The following is a 19521-nucleotide window of genomic DNA, read 5'->3' on the forward strand; positions in this document are numbered from 1 at the left end:
CCCCCCGTGAGATGGATTGGTAAAATGGCAGCATCACTGGGCTCAAACGTGGCAACAGTTATGAGGTTGGCCCGGGACCCAGCATTGTTTCTGTTGTACATAGGGTCTGTTCTGTTGTACATAGGGTCACTGTGAGTTGGTACTGACTCGATGGCACCTAACAACAACAAATTCAATCTATCTGTTGAGGTAATAATTCGAGAAGCTGGACTCTATTAAGAAGAACCAGCATCAGGATTGAAGGAAGACTCATTAACAACCTGCAAAATACAACCTCACTTACTGAACGTGAAAAGAATTGGAAGCATTTACTGATGAAGATCAAAGACTATAGCCTAATATGGAATACTCTTCAACATAAAGAAAACAAACATCTTCACAACTAGACCAATAAGCAACATGATGATGAATTGGGTGGGGAGGAGATTGAAGTTGTCATTGATTTCATTTTACATGGGTCCACAATCAACAACTATGGAAACAACAGGCATGAAATCAAATGATATATTGCATTGTGCAAATCTGCTGGAAAATACTTCTTTATTTGGGGGATAAAAGCATGCCTGACCCAAGCAATTTTCAGTCACCCCATATATCTGTGAAAGTTGGGCAATGAATAAGGGAAGACCTTAGAAGTATATATCCCTTTGCATTATGATGTTGCTGAAGACTATTGAGTGTACTATGGACTACCAGAAGAACAAACAAATTTGTCTGAGAAGAAGTACAACCAGAATGCTCCTTAGGAGCGAGGATAGTGAGACTGCCTCACTTATTTATACATGTTATCACGAGTGACCAGTCTCTGGAGAAGAACATCATGCTTGATAAAACAGCAGAAAGGAGTAATACCCTAGTATGATGAACTGGCTCCGTGGTCGTAACAATGGGCTCAAACGCAGTGATTGTGAGGATGGTGCAGAATACTGTAAGGTCTCTTTCTGTTATGTCTGGGTCACTATGTAAACCTTGAAAGCATTATGTTAAGTAACTGAAATAAAAAGGTTTGAGACATCCAACAACAGCACATAGTAGGCATTCAATAAATACTTGTATAAATGAATGGAATGAAAGAGTAAAATATAGCTATGATAAATCAAAGTAAGCAGATCATTCTAGATAGCTGTATTTGACTGTCATTCTCAAAAACTCTTAATACGGATTAAGAAAGGTTATTGATTCTTTTCAAGAAATCAAACAACATACTGCATTAGACAAATGCACTGTGCAAGACATCTTTAAAGTGTTCAAGAGCAAATACGTCAGTTTGAGGACTAAGGTGCACCTGACCCAAGCCATGGCATTTTCAGTAACTTCATATGCATGTGGAAGTTGGACAACAAATAAAGAAGATCATACAATAATTGATGCATCTGAGGTGTGGTGTTGGAGAAAATTATTAAAAGTACCATGCCAGAAAAACAAACAAATCTGTGTTGGAAAAAGTACAGCCAGAATGCTCCTTAGAAGCAGAGATGGCAAGACTTCATCACTCATATTTCCGACATATTATCAGGAGGCACCACTCCCTGGAGAAGGACATCATGCTTAGTAAATTGGAGGGTCAGCAAAAAAAAAAAAGGAAGACCCCCCAAATGAAATGGATTGGCACAGTGGCAGCAGCATTGGGCTCAAACATAATAATAATTGTAAGGTTGGTGCAGGACTAGGCAGTGTTTTGTTCTGTTGTGCATAAGGTCTCTGTGAGTAGGAACCAACTGTAGAAGACCTAACAACAACAACATTGATGTTTTTTTTCTACACTGCTCAAAAAAATAATAAAGTAGCAAATATCTTGGCATTTATTTAGACTGTCACGTATAAAGAAAAACATAAAATAAGATCAGAAATTACCAGGCACAATGACCAACAAACACAGGAAAAGATGCTCAACATCATTAGCTGTTGTTTTAAGTGTCATCAAATCAGTTCCAGCTCTTAGTGACCCTGTATCCGGTTTCTGAGGAGCGGCTGGTGGATTTAAGCCATCGACCTTGCATTTAGAAGTCCAATTCTTATCCTAAAGCACCACAGCAGAACCCTATTAGCCTTTGCTGTTGCTAAGTGCTATCGAGTCAGTTTCAACTCATAGCGACCCTGTATAGGATTTCTGAGGAGTGGTGGTAAGTTTGAACTAATGACCTAGAGGTTAGCAGTCCAGTGCTCATTCTACAGTGCCATTCCAGGACTCTGTAGCCATAAGAGAAATGTAAATCAAAACCCCAATGAAATACCACTTCACTCCCACAGGATGGCAGAAATAAAAAGGGAAATAGCAAATGTTGATGAGGATGGGCAAAAAAACTGGAACCCTTATTCATGGCTGGTAGGAATTGAAAATGGCATAACTGCTATGAAAATCATTTTATGGTTCCCCAGAACTACCATGTTGTTGAGCGCACCAAGCTGGTTCTGACTCATAGCAACCCAATATAAAGTTTCCAAGGAGCAGCTGCTGGGTTTGAACTGCCCACCTTGCAGTTAGCAGTCCAGTGCTTATCCTACAGCAGCACCACAACAGGATTCCACAAGACTACCATATTATCCAACAATTCTGCCACTAGGTCTCTGGAGACTATACCTAGGAGTGCAATTGTTGGGTGAAAACAGAACTACCATCTTACCCAAGAATTCCACTCCTAGGTATAAACACCAGAGACCTGAAAGCCGCAACAAGAACAAACACATGTACATTAATGTTCATTTCAGCACTGTTCACATTGGTCAACAGGTAAAAACAACCTAAATGCCCACCAGTGGATGACTAGATAAACAAAATGTGAAACTTACACACAATGGTGTACTACTGAGTCATAAAGAGAAATGAAGCCTTGATACATGCTAAAAGCATAAATGAACCTTGAAAGCATAGTGCCAAGTGAAATAAATCAACTTCAAAAAGACAACTACTGTGTGATCTCACCCACATTAAGTAACAATAATAGGCAAATGTATATAAATCAACATTTATTAGTGGTTACCATGGACTAGTGGGAAAAGGAAACCAATGTCTGGGAAGCCCCTGAGTTTTTGTTTGTGGTGATACGAAAGTTATCGATGATAGATGATGGTTTTACAACATGATTAATGTAATTGATATCACTAAATTGTACACCTGAAAAATGTTGAATTTCCAAAAGTTGTGTTATTTTACAATTCTAAATTTTAATTAATTCAAAAAAAGAAATTAACCATGTATTCCTCTTAATCCTGAATTTAAGTAAGAAATGATGCTCAATGGCCTTTATTAACTACAACTGACATAGCAATTGATTGTGATGGCCTCAATGACAGAGACCATTCTCAGTGTGAAAATTTACAAAAATGGGGTGGCATGTCTATTACTAACACCCAAACAGTTCATGAGAATTAAGGAGCAGATTCTGCACCTCATAAATGAGTCCCTGCTCCCTAGAAGCTTATTTATCACACTATTGATTTTTAATGATGGAGCCCTGTTAGTAGAGTGGATTATGAGCTAGACTCAGTAGTTCAAATCTACCAGCTGTTCCATGGGAGAAAGATGAGGCTTTCTGCTCCCATAGAATAAGTACTGGACTGCTAGCCAAAAGGTTGACAGTTTAAATTCACTAGCCACTCCTTAGGAACCCTGTATAGGGTTGCTGTGAGTTGGCACCAACTCGACAGCACTTTACAACAACAGTCTACCAGTTACAGGACATTACACAGAGTGAAATTATAGTCATAATGGGGCTCCACTCCCTTTAGCCACATAGACTTTCTGTATTTTAAAATGCTTTCATGAAAATATTTCTAAAATACATTATGCTGCACATTTTTGTATTTTATTTGTTGGTGATATAATCAATATAAGGATCCCTGGTAGTGCAGTAGTTAAGCACTCAACTAACTTGAAGGCTGACAGTTCAAACCCATCAGTTGCTCCATGAGAGAAAAGATCTGGTGATCTGCTCCCATAATAGTTCAGCTTTGGAAAGCTTATGGGGGTAGTTCTATACTAGATGGCACACAACAACAATAGCACATTTTTAAGCCTTCTCTTGATAACCTAAGGTCATTGTTCTGAGCAAAAATGCATGTGCTTTATTCCAATTCATATTTATCTGAATAAGTATAAATCTTATTCCATTCTGACCACTGTACTCTACCTAAGGTGGCACGTCCCTCTTTATCCTAAACTCCTAAGTCGGTGGATCCCATTTGGGACTAGACTGTTCTGTGTTGTGTTAATGAGGTCCTGTCAGAGTAGAGTGTGTTTAACATATCAAAAAAAACAGGGTAGGCAGAAAGTAGGAAGCACAAACATACCACCTAAAGATCACCAAAGAGCTAAGGAAGAGAATCTAAAGGAGACCAAGATTTCTCCCCAGAGCTGAGAAGAGTGTTTTCCTGTAGAGCAGATGCCCTGAATTCAGACTTCTAGCCTCCTAAACTGTAAGAAAAAAAAGATTCTGTGCATTAAAGCCACCCAGTTGTAGTATTTCCACTATAGTACCACAAAACAACTAAGGCACCCAGCTTATACATACATGGTTGCTTATACATACATACTTTGAAATCATAATAGTGATTTATGGGATTTGAGACCATTATAGAAGCATACAGAACATTTTCTTATTTCTATAAGGAGCCCTGGTAGGCTAAGCATTGGGCTATTAACTACAAGGTCAGGAGTTCAAACCCACCAGAAACTCCTCAGGAGAAAGATGAGTCTATCTGCTCCCATAACAATTTACAGCCTCAGAAACCCTAGGGAGCAATTCCATTCTGTCCTGTGGGGTCACTATGAATCAGAATTATCTGGATAGCAGGGAATTTGGGTTGGTTTGTTGGCTTGTTTTATAGCTTTTGCTTCATTTTGATTGTCACTTCTTAATATGATCATTCTGACTGCCTTCACTTCAACTTCTATGGTTTGATGCTTTTCATCTGTTACATCTAAAAAATATTGTTGTATCCAAAATAGAACTAAGCAGAGCCCAAAGTTGTCTATAAGGGTCTCTAGTGGTGCAGTGGATTAATCATTGGGCTGCTAACTGAAAAGTTGGTGGTTCATTCCCACAAACTGTTCTACAGGAAAGATATGAGATGATCGGCTCCCATAAAGATTTACAGTCTTGGAATTCTTAGGGAACAGTTCTAACCTGTCCTATTAGAGTCTCTATGAGACAGAATCATCTCGCCTGCTTTGGGTTTGGTTTTTGGGATTTTAAGGATGCCCGTGAGATTGAGCCTCAGTTGAGCATGTTGGTCTAGCTGTAACAGTGTTTAGTGGTGGCTGTAACACAGATACTGCCACCATCAGCAAAACAATGAGTAATTGAACAAGCTTATCTCAAAGGTTCCTCCCATTTTATTATTCTTTCCAATATGTGCCTTGAACTATACTAGTACCTAGTTTGGCCATTGCAAGGTTTTTTCTTATCATTTCTATATTTTAACCACTTTCATCATCCTTGTGAAGGTCTCTTAATAAATAAAGTGTTACTGTATTTCCTACTGGATAGTAAAATAATATGCTTTGATGAATTTTTGTCATTTTTTTAAAAAATCAGACAACAGTGGTAGTGGGAGAGGGGATAACAATAGCTGAACTAAGGAATAACCCCCTCAAAAACAAAAAAATAGTTGCCACCAGTCAATTCAGATTCACAGCACCCCCACATGTTAGAGTAAAACTGTACACCATAGGGTTTTCAGTGACTTATTTTTCAGACATAGATCACTAGGGCTTTCTTCTGAGGTGCTCTGGGTGGATTTGAACCTCCAGCCTTTTGTTTAGCAACCAAGATCATTAACCATTTGCACAACCAAAGAATAGATTCATCAATCTTCTCTCTTCTTTCAAAAGATTCATCATAAAGCACCCTCTCCAAGAAGTCTCCTTTGGGGGCCATCTTTGTCTCCTTTTAGTACCTGGGTGACACAAGTGGTTAGCACTCATCCGCTAACCTAAGGAAGAAAGTCCTGGCAAGGACTTTCCATAAAGATTACAGCCAAGAAACCCCAATGGCGTGATTCTACTCTGCAACATATGGATCACCAGGACTTGGAGTTGAAGACAATGGGTTTTGGTTTGTATGGATTGAATTGTGTCCTCCAAAAATATGTGCTGTAAAATCTTATCCCTTTATCTTCAGCTATAATCTCATTTGGTAAGGGGTTTGCTCTGTTTCTGAGATAGGATTCATCTAGGGTGTGTATTAAATCAATCTCTTTTGAAGTATAAAAGAAATTAAGCAAGAGAGAGAAGTAGAGACGGGGAAGAGAGCGACAAGCCACATGAAGATTGCGCAGGAGCCCAAGTTCAGAAGAGATAAGGACCTGTCTCCAGAGCTGTCAAAAGGAAAACGCGTTCCCCTAGAGCAGGCACTCCGAATTCAGGCTTCCAGCCTCCTAACTATGAGAACATAAGTTTCTGTTTGGTCAAACCACCTACTTGTGGTATTTCAGTGAAAATAGCACTGGATAACTAAGACATCGCCTTTCTCTTTCTTCTTGACTTTACTTCTACAAAAAGCTGAGCATTTGCTTCTTTATTTTCATTTTAAAACTGAATTTAATAACCCATGTGATAAACTTTGTTAAATCATCTCTCTTCAGGAACTGAAATGCTTCCTTCGTGTGGATGAATGCTGTTTAACTTACCATGTTTCCCCTTTAGTCTTGTTGTTGATGTTAAGTGCCATTGAGTCAGTTCTGACCCATAGTGACCCTGTATAGGGTTTCTGAGGAATAGCCGGTGTGTTTCAACTGCTGACCTTGTGGTTGGCAATCCAGTGCTTATCCTAAGGCACCACACCAGAACTCCCTTTTAACCACAGTTGATTGGTTGGTTATGTGCCGTGGAATTGGTTCCAACTCATAGCGACCCTGTATAGGGTTTCCAAGGCTGTAAATCTTTACAAGAGCAAAAAACCTCATTTGTCTCCCACGGAACAACTGGCAGTTTCAAACTGCTGTCCTGGAGGTTAGCAGCCCAACTTGTAACCACTGTGCTACCAGAGCTCCTTCCTTTTAGGCATAACTGCTGAGAAACCAAGAGGCAAACTTAAGGCTCAATCTTAACATGCATGCTTCTTTGCCGCTTTTCTTCCTTATTGACAACTTCCTTATTTTATTACTTTGATCATACAATGGCTTCTATTATAAATTATCTTAAATAATGTTTGGAAAACCATATACTTAAATAAACTGGATTTTGTTTCCTCTTTTAGGACTTCCTGTAACTGAGGATCAATTTATATATGTCATCTCCCAAAGTGGAGTGCTGATATCCATATCAGAAGGACTTATAACAGAGAATTCAAGGGCAGGCTGTTATTTTACTCTTGGTTGTATAAAGGCAACCATTGTGTCTATCATTCAACCTAGTACCATCAGTTAAGCATAACTTTGGACTGTAGAAAATCAATACAAAGATCAACAGATTAAGGAAGCAGGATCCCTGTTGGAAACTACTTGATGATACATTCAAACAGCCACCACAGCAAACATCACCCTGGTCCCAGGGATCCATAACTAAACTACTCATGGCCACTGTACTTATGCTAATCATGTAATTCGTTGTAAGCACCTACTAGCCTAGAGCACTAGATAAAGAATGTGAAGTAACAGGAAGCAGAAAGGGAGAAAAAAATATCGTTGGTGCCCTGCCCTGACATTTTTATTTTCTGAATGGTCTACTCAGAGACTTGATACATTTAAGGATTCACTCCGACTTCATCCATCCACTAAAATGCCAATGAATAGAATAAAAGAAGGTAGCGTAGTGGTTACGAATCGGGCTGCGAACCACAAGGTCAGCAGTCCGAAACTACCAGCTGCTCCGCGGGAGAAAGATGAGGCTTTCTGCTCCTGTAAAGGTTTACAGCCTCGGAAACCCTGTACAGGGTCACTATGAGTCAGAACCGACTCCACGGCACATAACAACAACAACAACAACAACATGAACTGTCTGACTCATTCAGTGTTTTGGTATTGTTAGGTGATGCATGGTGACCTTATACACAACAGAACGAAACACTGCTGATCCTGCGGCATCCTCAAAATTGTTGTTACACTTAAGTCCATTGTTGCTGCCACTGTACCAATCCATCTCATTAGGGGTCTTCTTTTTCACTGACCCTCCACTTTACCAAGCATGATGCCCTTCTCCAGGGACTGGTCTTTCCTGATAACATATGTGAAATAGAAGAGACAAAGTCTCGCCATCCTGACTTCTAAGGAGTATTCTGGCTGTACTTCTTCCAAGACAGTTTTGTTCTTCTGGCAATCCACGGTACTCTTAATATTCTCCTCCAACACTATAATTCAAATACATCAATTCTTTAGTGGTGGTCCTTATTCATTGTCCAACTTTCGCATGTATATGAGGCTACTGAAAATACCATGGCTTGGCTCAGGCGTACCTTGGTTATCAAACTGGTATCTTTGCTCTTGAACATTTTAAAGGCTGAAATCTCATGTGCAGCAGATTTGCATGATACAATAAGTCATTTGATTTCTTGATTGCTGCTTCCATGAGTATTTATTGTGCATCAAGCATAATGCTTTGACGACTACAATCTTTTTTCCATTTTTCGTGATTACTTATTAACATTTGTGAGAATTTTTGTATTCTTCACATTGAGACACAATCAATAGTGAAACCTATCATCTTTGCTTTTCATTAGTATTTTAAGTTCTTATCACTTTTAGCAGGCAAGGTTTTATCATCTGCATATCACAGGTTGTTAATAAGTCTTCCTTTAATCCTAATACCAAGTTCTTCTTCACATAAATCAGTTTGTAGGATTATTTGCTCAGCATGCAAATTAAGTTTGGTGAAAGGATACAACCTGAGACACACCTTTCCTGGTTTTAAGCCACTCAATACCCCCTATTCTGTTTGAATGACTGCCTCATGATGTATGTACAGGTTCCTCATGAGCACAATTAAATGTTCTGGAATAACCACTCTTCACATTGTTATCCATAGCTTGTCATGTTCCACACAGTCAAAAGCTGTTACATAGTCAATAAGCACAAGTAAACATTTTTTGATATTAGGTGGCAGGTCAGAGAAAAAAAGGAAGACCCCCAACGAGATGGATTGGCCAAGTGGCAGCATCGATGGACTCAAGCATGGCAACAGTAGTGAGGTTGGCCCAGGATCAGTCAGTGTTTCGTTCTGCTGTGCATAAGGTCGCTATGAGTCAGTACCGACTCAATGGCACCTAACAACAACAACAACAACTCAACCAAAATCCATCTGGCATTAACAATGATATCTCCTATTACATGTCCTCTTCTTAATCTGGCTTGAATTTCTGGCAGTTCTTTGTTAACATTTCAGCCATTTTGAACTACCTTCAGTAAAATCTTACTTGCATGTGATATTAATAATATTATCCTATGATTTCCACATTCCATTGGGTCACCTCTCTTTGGAATTGGCAAAAATACAGATCTCTTCCAGTCAGTAGGCCAGGTAGCTGTCTTCCAAATTTCTTGACATAGATGAAGAAGTACTTCCAGTGCTGCAGCGGTTTATTGAAATATTTTAATTTGTATTTCATCAATTCCTGGAGCCTTGTTTTTTGCCAATGCCTCCAATGCACCTTGGACTTCTTCCTTCAGTACTATCAGCTGTTGAAATGGATGAACATAGGCCATTTATTTTTGGTAGCGTGACTGTGTATTCCTTCCATCTTCTTCTGATGCTTTTTTCAGCATTCAGTATTTTGCCCGTAAAATCCTTTAATATTGCAAGTTGAGGCTTCAATTTTTTCTTCAGTTCCCTCAACTTGAAAAATGCTGAGCATGTTTTTCCTTTTTGGTTTTCTAACTCCAAGTCTGTCTTTGCACATTTCATTATAATAATTGACTTTGTCTCCTCAAGCTGCCCTTTGACATTTTCTGTTCAGCTCTTTAACTTCCTCATTTCGTCCATTTGCTTTAGCTTCTCTATTCTCAAGAACAAGTTTCAGTCTCTTCTGGCATCCACTTTGGTCTTTTCATTCTTTCCTGACTTTTTATGTCTGTTTGCTTTCTTCATGTTTGATGTTCTTGATGTCATCATCCCACAACTCTTCTAGTCTTTGGTCATCATTGTTACTGCATTAAATCTGTTCTTGAGATGGCCTCAAATTAAGGTGGGATATGTTCAAAGTCATTTGGCTCTCATGGACTTGTTTTGATTTTCTTCAGCTTCATTTTGAATTGGTGTATGAGTAATCGATGATCTGTTCCATAGTTGGCCTCGGGTCTTGTTTTGGCTGATGATATGGCGCTTTTCTACTGTTTTTTCCCACAGATATAGCAAATTTGAGTCTTGTGTATTCCACCTAATGAGACTGATGTGTATAATCACCTTTTATGTTTTTTAAACAAGGTATTTGCAACTAATAAGTCATTGGTCCAACAGAATTCTACCATGCAATTTCTGTCACCAAGACCATATTTTCCAACTACTGATCCTTCCTCTTTGTTTCCAACCTTCACATTGCAATCACCCATAAATTTGAATAATGGTGGTATTAAGTGATCTTCTCTGTAGGCATATGGATATTATCCTATCAGAGACAACATTGTACTTCCAAATAGATCTTAAAATGTTGTTCTTGATGATGAATGTGACACCATTCTTCTTGAATTCGTCCTTCTGGCATAGTAAGCCATATGATTGTCAGATTCAAAAAGTCCATTTCAGCACATTAATGCCTAGGATATCAGTCTATTTAGGTTCCATTTCATTTTTTATATCTTCTAATTTTCCTGGATTCATACTTCGTACATTCAATTGTTCCAATTATTAATGGATGTTTATAGCTGTTTGTCCTCATTTTAAATTGTGCCCCATCAGCAAATGTAGGTCCTGAAAGCTCTGCTCCATTCGCATTTTCAGGGTCAACTCTACTTTGAGAAGGCAGCTTTACCCTCATCATATCTGAAGTGCCTTCCAATCTGAGGCACTCATGTTTTGGCACTATCACTTCTATTCATAAGGTTTTCAGTGACTAAACTAAACATTCAGAAGTAGTTTGCCTCTCCTTCTTCCTAGTCTGTCTTAGTCTGGAGGCTCTGCTGAAACCTGTCCACCATGGGTGACCCTGTTGGTATTTAAAATAACCAAGGCATAGCTTCCAGCATCACAGCAACCACAAGCCACTGCAGTACAACAAACTGACAGATGAGAATGTCATACTGTGATTGTTCTATAATTTTAGAGGATTATAAAGGATGACAGATTGTGATAAATTATGAAAAAATTATTTATTTTGTTTCTAAAAATGCTGAGAATTAACCCTCATATTTACAAACTTATTAACTGCTACTGTTATCTTGCACTTTTATACTGCCAGTCAACTTGGTATCTTCATTTGTTGTTGTTGTTAAGGGTTGTTGAGTCGGTTCCAACTCATAGTAACCCTATGAGTTTCTAAGGAGTGGCTAGTGAGTTTGAACTGCCAACCTTGCTGTTCAAACCAACCTTGCAATCCAGTGCTTATCCTACAGCACCACACCAGGACTCCATTATATCTGCATTAAGGTTTGCAAAATTATACTTTATTCAGCTTGTCCTAGGTGAGTGAGATATTTGTTTTCTGAGTTTAAAAGGCATAAATACTCTTGAAACATGTAAATATATTAATATAGTATGCAGTACCTTGCAAATGGTAAAATGCAAAAGACAATATTACTTTACCTTATAAACAATATTGCTTTTCACATAAGTTAAAATTAAGTATTGCTTTGGTTGTGTTTGAATTGAAGTGCAAATTAAAATATGTTTCTTTCCTTGACTATTATAATTTGTGCCTTGATACATAAAATTCTCAACTATGAAATATTTTGCAAGTAAAGATTTTTTGCCTCTACCTGCTACTCTACTTTTAAGCCATGAATGAGTTGTAGGTTCGTGAAATCATACTTTCATTCTCTCTGTGGGCTGCTGCATTTACCCTCAATTTGCACCCATTTGCTTTTAAGCAAAGACAAGCATGACACGCAAATGAGACAGCAAAGCCCTTTCATTTGCCTGCTTAAATCACAACTTCATTTGACATAGGGATTCCCAGAAACCTTACATTTTTGTTCCTATTTGTAGTAAATAAAGGTTGTGTAATCTTGTTAATACTGGTCATTGTATTATAAAATTGTAGTTTTAGTCCACATCCAGCACAAATAATCACAAATTCAAAATTTAGTTAAATATGAGCAAGTTATGTTTCTTTAAATTTTAAAAATATATCACCCGTTTGCTTTTTTATAGCATGGCTGTTTATATGAATAGATCTATTTATATGATGATGTTGTTGTTACGTGCCATCAAGTCAGTTCCAACTCATACTGACCCTCTATAGGGTTTCTGAGGAGTGGTTGGTAAGTTTGAACCCTGACCTTGTAGTTAAACCAATCTTGCAATCCAGCGCATTAACCTGCAGTGCCACATAAGAACTCCATTTATATATTAAGATTATAATATTATGACAGTTACATTTTTAAATCCTTTTATTCCCTTTAGAAGTCAATCCAAGAAGAAAAACGAAGGCCAAGGAAAGACAGGTAATTATTATCTTCAGATTCCAATAAGTTATCTTGTTCAAACCAAAGTATAAAGATGTATGATCAGATTCTGATTTTAAAATTACGTGGATAGATCTGGAAAGCTAATGTTCTCTCTTTACATCTATATTATAAATTATTGTTGTTTAGTGCCATTGAGTCGGCTCCGACCCATAGCGACCCTGCATAGGGTTTCTGAGGAGTGGCTGGTAAGTTTGAACTGCCAACCTTTAGGCTCACACCAACTTTGCAACCCAGTGCATTAACCCCACAGCACCACACCACGACTCCTATATTATAAATAGATAGTTTATATATAATTGATAAGAATCCTGCCTATTGGAAATATGGTTGTGGTGGTTATGTGCCGTGGAGTTGGTTCTGACTCGTAGCAACCCTGTACAGGGTTTCTGAGGCTGTAGGAAGCAGAAAGCCTCATCTTTCTCTCGCGGGACAGATGGTAGTTTCAAATTGCTGACCTTACGGTTCACAGCTGGGTTCGTAACCACTACGCTACCAGCGCTCCTATTGGAAATATGTCGTTGTTGTTAAGTGTCGTCGAGTCGTTTCCGACCCATAGCAACCCTGAATAGGGTTTCCGAGGCTGTAAATCTTTACGGGAGCAGAAAGCCTCATCTTTCTCCCACGGAACAAAATTGATATTGTAGCAAACCTTTCATGAATAAGAATGCTTTATACATGAGGCATGTCCTTTTTATAAAAAAAAAAAAAGGTTAAATTACAAGAAAACTTTCTCATGTCATTTCTTTATGCAAATCACTAACATCTCAGGCCTTTCTTGGGATTAGATCAATACACATTAAAACTAAAAATCTACAATCACCACTGCCAGAATTTCATTATTATAAGAATTTTGCTGAGAATTTCAACAAATTTTGAAATGTTATATTAAAATATAAGTATAAAACAGCTGAGAAATAAAAAGAAATGTGATGGTTATGGGGTGGGGATAAATTATTCATGGGCTAGAGGGTAGACACATGTTATATAACATGGGTGACGGGACAGGCAGTGTACAACAAGAGGGAGATTGGCAAAGGAAATTGAAAGTAGCAGGAAGACACCGGGAAGATGCAAGAGTTAAATTTAATAGCAGTAAATACTGTTAACTGATGGTCCATGGAGGGGATTGTAATCACTGTAATGAAGTCATTACAGGTGGCAGACTACCAACAGCTAAACTTCAGTCGAATTAAGGGAGTTGGTATGGTGAGCATAGAACACAAATTTTGTACTCCACAGGTGTTGGTCTGCCACATGCAGGTTACATGGCTGTTGGCAAATTTGTCTGTTTCTCTAAGGCTGTTTCTCCATCTGTAAAAGAACTTTACCTTTTGAAATTGTTTTGAGATAATGAAACAATGTGGGCAAAGAAATTATACTGTTCTATCTTTGATTGCGGAGTCCAGGTGTGGCACTGTGGGCTAATGTTCCAGACTGCAAAGCCGTTTGAACTGCAAGGTTGGTGGTTCAAGCTCACCAACTGCTCCTTGAAAACCCTATACAGGGTGGCTATGGGTTGGAACTTAACAAAAACAACATTTTCGATTGCTGTTGCTGCTAGTGCCGACTTATCATCATCCTCTCTGGGGTTTCAAATAAAGGAGCTTTCTCTAGTTTATCAAAGTGAATTTGAAGGAGTTCCTTTTTCCTGGAACATGTCACTTTTCCAATACTCTACTATTTCAATGCTATACCACTCATTTAATGAACATACATGTCAACCAATTTCCAAACAGTGCTAATCACAAACAAGGCTTTTTCTACTAAGTATTAGTGAGCCCAGAGCTGCCAACTTCTGAATTGGCAGTGTTCTGACAGAGCATTTAAAAATCAGTAGCAGAGTGGCTATGAGTTGGGCTGCTAACCTCAAGATCAGCAGTTCGAAACTACCAGCCGTTCCACAGGAGAAAGATGAGACTTCCTGTTCCTGTAAAGATTTACAGCCTTGGAAACCCTATACAGGGTTGCTATGAGTTGGAATCAACTTCACAGCACACCACCACCACCTGTAACACAAAACCCTTTTTCCTAGAAGCACTGTAAGGTGTGGCAGTTTCCCAGATGGAACTGTTCATATCATACACAACACCACAGGAACTAGAACTGTAACCTGAGTAGATCTAAGAATCTGAGGAAATAACCTTGTGTGTACGTCATGCACAGGAATTAAACTCTAGCACAGAAATGAATCACTTGAAGACCAAGACATAGGGGGCAGAAAAGTAAGGGAAGTAAGTTGAGGTCATGAAACCTTGTGTGGAAATGTTATGTTTCCCTGCATAGAGCTCAGAATTTCTGATTCCTGATTGTGACCCCTGCAGTCAGTTGTGAACCCTAATCTAGGTGAGTTAAACTGAGATGTTATAATCACGGGCTTTTCTAATAATGACTAGTTTTGTGTCAAGTTGGATGGCAAAGAACCAGGCAAATGCCCTCTTCAAGGTAAGAAATGAGAGTGATTTTTCTTTTTAATTTATGGTACCTGCTGTTTTCCACACATTCAAGACTCTTTCCATTTGTGTTAACATATATGTGTTATCTCTAAATTATACTAAATAGTTTTAAAGAAGACAGTAAATATCCTAGGAGTTTACGAGTAAAAACACTAAATGAATGCTATGGTGTGGTTATGCTCTCATTTACAGTGAAGGAAAGTTGTTAGATTTGGAAGATTTTTATTATAAGGAATTTTTGCCCAGTCATTTTGGATCAAAGGAATATAACCCTAGTTTTAAAGAACAAAGACTGCAAAGAGAACTCCAGAATCACTGTTTTAAGGCTGATGAAAGGTAATAAACTGCCCTTTCAAATACAACCTTTTCAATTTTATATTCACAATTCAATGACTTAAGTGATTGTATTTTCTATATGGGCTGATAACAAGTTTGTATTGAATGTTGTATTCTATGAGTGACATATTGTTTAAAAGTAAAATCCTAAGTATTATGATAATGTAATGAGATATTCTGAATTGCCCAGGAGACGCCCAGTTTTTACTTCCTTTTCTTGGTGTAATTATTAGTAGTATTGTATTTCTTTTCAAAAGCACCCAGAAGTAGATAATAAATTACATGGTCATCCTAATTATACACAATATACCATATCCAAAATCTGTGTTCACTCTCTAGCTGATACAATTTTAATCCTTTGTTGGTTTTTATACTATGAAATTTCTCAGAATCAGTGATGTCAGACCAAAAACTATTTGGGACAAAGGTTCACATAGAAATAGGTATTTTGCATCTGGTATCTCACCTTAACTTAACACAGACTTTGTTTGACACTGAGTAAGTAATTTAAACTTACTACTTTTCTGTTTCGGTTTGGTTTTTTTCTTTCCCCAACAAATCTTGATGATGTTTTGAAATAGAGGGTACATAAGAGAACAGAAACACAGTATACAAGAAATAGAAGCAATAACAGGCAGCAAAGCTAATGGTCCAAAATTCTAGACAAACATGCTGTCTATCTAAGGCACTTGGGAGCCCCTATACCAGTATCTTTTACAAGGGGACATGGTGGTCAGTAAGGAGGTTCTGGAGTCACATGGTTAAGTGAGCTTGCTCATGCTATTTGACCTCTCTAAGTCTCAGCTTCCACATCTGTGACAGCGTTTAATAATAACTGACTCACCACGTTGTTGTAAAGATTAAATGAAATGATGCATGTGAAGCACTTACCATCCTATGTGACATAGAAAAGGCATTCCTTAAATGGTGGCTATTATCATCTTTATTTATTTTACCAGATCTACCAGGACTATCATTTTTGCCCCTTATCTCAGTTTCTAGTGCTGCCACAACAGAAAGGCCACAGTGGGTGGCTTTAACTAACAAAAATATATTTTCTCAAAGTGTAGGAAGCTGTGCTAGCTCTAAGGAAAATCCTTTTTCTCTCTGCATTTCTTGTAAATGTCTGCCTGGTATCTATCTTTTCCCCCTTTGAACTTCTTTGGTGCCTAATCTGCTCTTTTTATATCTCAGAAATAATTGCTTTAAGACACACCCTACACTGCTATGACCTCATTAACAAAAACAACAACAACAAAAAAAAAAAACACCTTTATTCCCCAGTGGAATTATATCCACACGTATAGGAGTAAAGATTTATAACACATATTTGGGTGGTGTTATAAATTAAATTTACTATTCATTCCTTAACAAACATATGTTTGTTCATCTCATGAAGAATTGTAACAAGTTGGATTTTAGGAATGCTCTGCTCCGAGCTCTCCAATGTTTCTTCTAAGTCAAATATAAACACTTGCCATGATCTCAAATTATCTAAATTATCTGTTATTCTCCTCTTTGCTCATTCCATTCCAACCACATTGTCCTCCTTGCCATTCCATAAATACAGTATGTGCACTCTAGTCTTGAGCTGTTTCCATGGCCCTGGAATGATTGACCTCCCCCAAGAGAGTTGCGTGACTCACCTCCTTCCTTCATTCATTCTGGTCTTTCCTCAGAAGTCATCTTATCCGAGAAGCCAGTCCTGAGCACACACTATAAAATCACCTGAACATACTATGACCCTTTATCCTGCTTTTATTTTCTTTATATCACCTACCACCACCTGCTATAGGAAAAGTTGTTTCTGATGTTCTTCCATGCTAGACTATACAGTGGATGAAAGAACGTTATTTTTGCTGACCCATCACCTAGACTGGTGGCAGGCACTTAGTAAGTGTTCTATGAAAGAATGAATAAATCAGTCAATCATTCTATAGTAGCTGCGCTTTGAAGAGCAGCTTAGTCTCCCAGAGAAGCTTCAGATCCTAAAGGTAAGCATTGGCAGGGTTTGCCAGCAGTGGGGCTCAGAAAGGGTGGCCCAGCAACTTCATTGAACATGCTTTCAGGATGGATTGATGCTGCATCTCTCATAAAGTGAGGGACTGACTGAGAGAGCAGCTTTGTAGTTTCTAAAATGCAAAATGATGGATGTGTATTTAAGCATCTTGAATTTTGTTTGACAGGAATGTGTTAAAAATTAAGTATGTGTTGATTATAAATTATATGACGCTCACCTTTCTTAATCTCCCAAAGTTTGCTTAGTTCTCATCCAAACAAAAAGTCAGCTGGAGAAACGCAAGCCAGGTCCCACTCAGTTCCTCAGCTCAGCTTTGAAAACCTGATGAGAAAATGACCTCAAATACATTTGGCCATAATCCTGACGTTTTGATAAGAAACGTATGGGAAAGAAACCGCCTAGCTCTGGGTGGGTGGGGGTGAGCCGCGCACTGTGGCGCCGCTGACGCTGGGGCCCTTGATCTCGCTCACAGGTGCTGGGCGGCCCAGAGCCCCGAGGAGGAAAAGGAGAAGAGCGGGCAGGGAGCCAACCCCTATGACTACAGGAGACTCCTACGCAAAACCTCCCAACGCAGACGCCTCGTCCAGCAATTGTAGTTTGCTGCTAGGCGACCACCCCTGTGCCCCGGACCAGCGGCCCTTGAATGTGCCCCAAGCCTGCGGAGCTGCAGGGTCCAAAAAAAGTCCCGGGCCTTTGGGATACGCCCAAGCTTCTAGTGTCTGGGCGAGAAAATCCAGTGGGAAGCAGGGGAGGGAAAAGGCATGTAGAGAAAATTCAACGCCAACATCTGCTTTCCTTCCCCTTAGATATTAAATTTACTAAATAAAGGAAGTGGCTTGAGGGGCTAGTCCACCATAGTCTTCTTTGAGGTCTGACTGCTGCCTATACCTGTGGTGGTGCCAAGGGAGGGAGTAGAGGTAGTCTCTCTCAACGAAAACCCCCAGCCACCCCCAAACATACAATCTAGCTGAAACCACGTACTTGATACTAAAACGCGGCTTCCAGACAAATCTTCAAAAGCGCGCGTGCGCGCGCGCACACACACTCATTGCCTTCACAGACTGTTTGGGTTGCTAGCCCAAAGTTGGGGGATTCAAACCCACTAGGCACTCTGCAAGAGAAAAAGGAAGAGCTGGCTGATCCTCCAAAGATTTGCAGTCTCAGAAACCTTTTGGAGTTGTTCTATTCTTCCTATAGGGTCACTGGACTGGCAAGGTTTGTTTTTTAATACAAAATTTCTGGCCTCAGCACTGAACTAAACTATTAAATTTTTAGATTGCCTACTTGCAGATTTGGGACAATCTTCGCTACTCCAAATTTAAGTGTTTTGAAGATTAGCATTCCTCAGTTGACTGCACCTTATTTTTAAAACCCGAGCCAACTCTTCCAAGAACAGAAAATCTCTGCGTCTACCTGACCTGGTGTTCGGGTGGCGCCTATAGTTCCGTGGTCGACTAAACTGGGAGAAGGATTCTGAGTAGTAGGGAGCTTGTCAATTCTGTGGGTGCCTTCAGCTCCTGCTCACACAGCAGGGACAAGGAGGCTCTTGAGGGGAACGAGTGAGAGAGTGTGCAGCGACTGAAGTCTGTTGTGCCAGTCTACTCCGGGCAAAGACGTTCTCTGCCACCCAAGGATTTGCGGTTGATAGGCCCCCAGAGGCGACTCATTACAAATAAGGGCTTGGAGAGTCTGAGACTCAGCCTAGGGTACGCCTCCCGCTATGGCAAGGCAAAACCACAAGCCCTAGCCTGCGCTCGAGGTGAAAGCTCCCACGGAATACAGACGGGTGGTGGGATTGGGATGGGACAGCTGTTGGCCCAAACACCAACTAAACGAGCAGATCACCGGGGGTGGGGGTAAGGAAAAGATGGCTGTAACCATCTTTAAGTGTAAATGCACGACATTTTCCGTTCCTGCCCACCTGCTCATCTACCACCCAGAGGCCCTGGGAGGTGAAAGGGAGCGGAAGCAAGGTCCACTTCTCTGCCAGGACCGTCCTTCAATCCAGGTTTCGGGGTGGACACTGTAGACCAGAGTCCTGGCAGCCGGGCCTCTCCGATTATGAATCCGAAGGCAACAGGCGTCTTCCCTAAAATCATTCCTTTTTTAAAAAAGTCAAACTGAAACATAACCGCGTGATGAATGGGTGCAGTTACC

At 39.5% G+C, this 19521-nt stretch overlaps 1 protein-coding gene across 1 annotated transcript in view; it reads left to right on the forward strand.

The window, feature by feature from the left end:
* The window catches only part of MYO3A (myosin IIIA), a 410482-nt gene extending 392522 nt beyond the window's left edge, over positions 1–17960 (forward strand). Inside the window, exons 31-33 of the mRNA XM_006871683.1 lie at positions 12491–12531; positions 15201–15344; positions 17837–17960. Coding sequence (XP_006871745.1) covers positions 12491–12531; positions 15201–15344; positions 17837–17960 — 309 coding nt within the window. The remainder of the gene's footprint in view (positions 1–12490; positions 12532–15200; positions 15345–17836) is intronic.
* The last annotated feature ends 1561 nt before the right edge of the window (positions 17961–19521 follow it).

The sequence above is a fragment of the Chrysochloris asiatica genome, unplaced genomic scaffold (genome assembly GCF_000296735.1).
Source record: "Chrysochloris asiatica unplaced genomic scaffold, ChrAsi1.0 scaffold00172, whole genome shotgun sequence".
NCBI lineage: Eukaryota > Metazoa > Chordata > Mammalia > Afrosoricida > Chrysochloridae > Chrysochloris > Chrysochloris asiatica.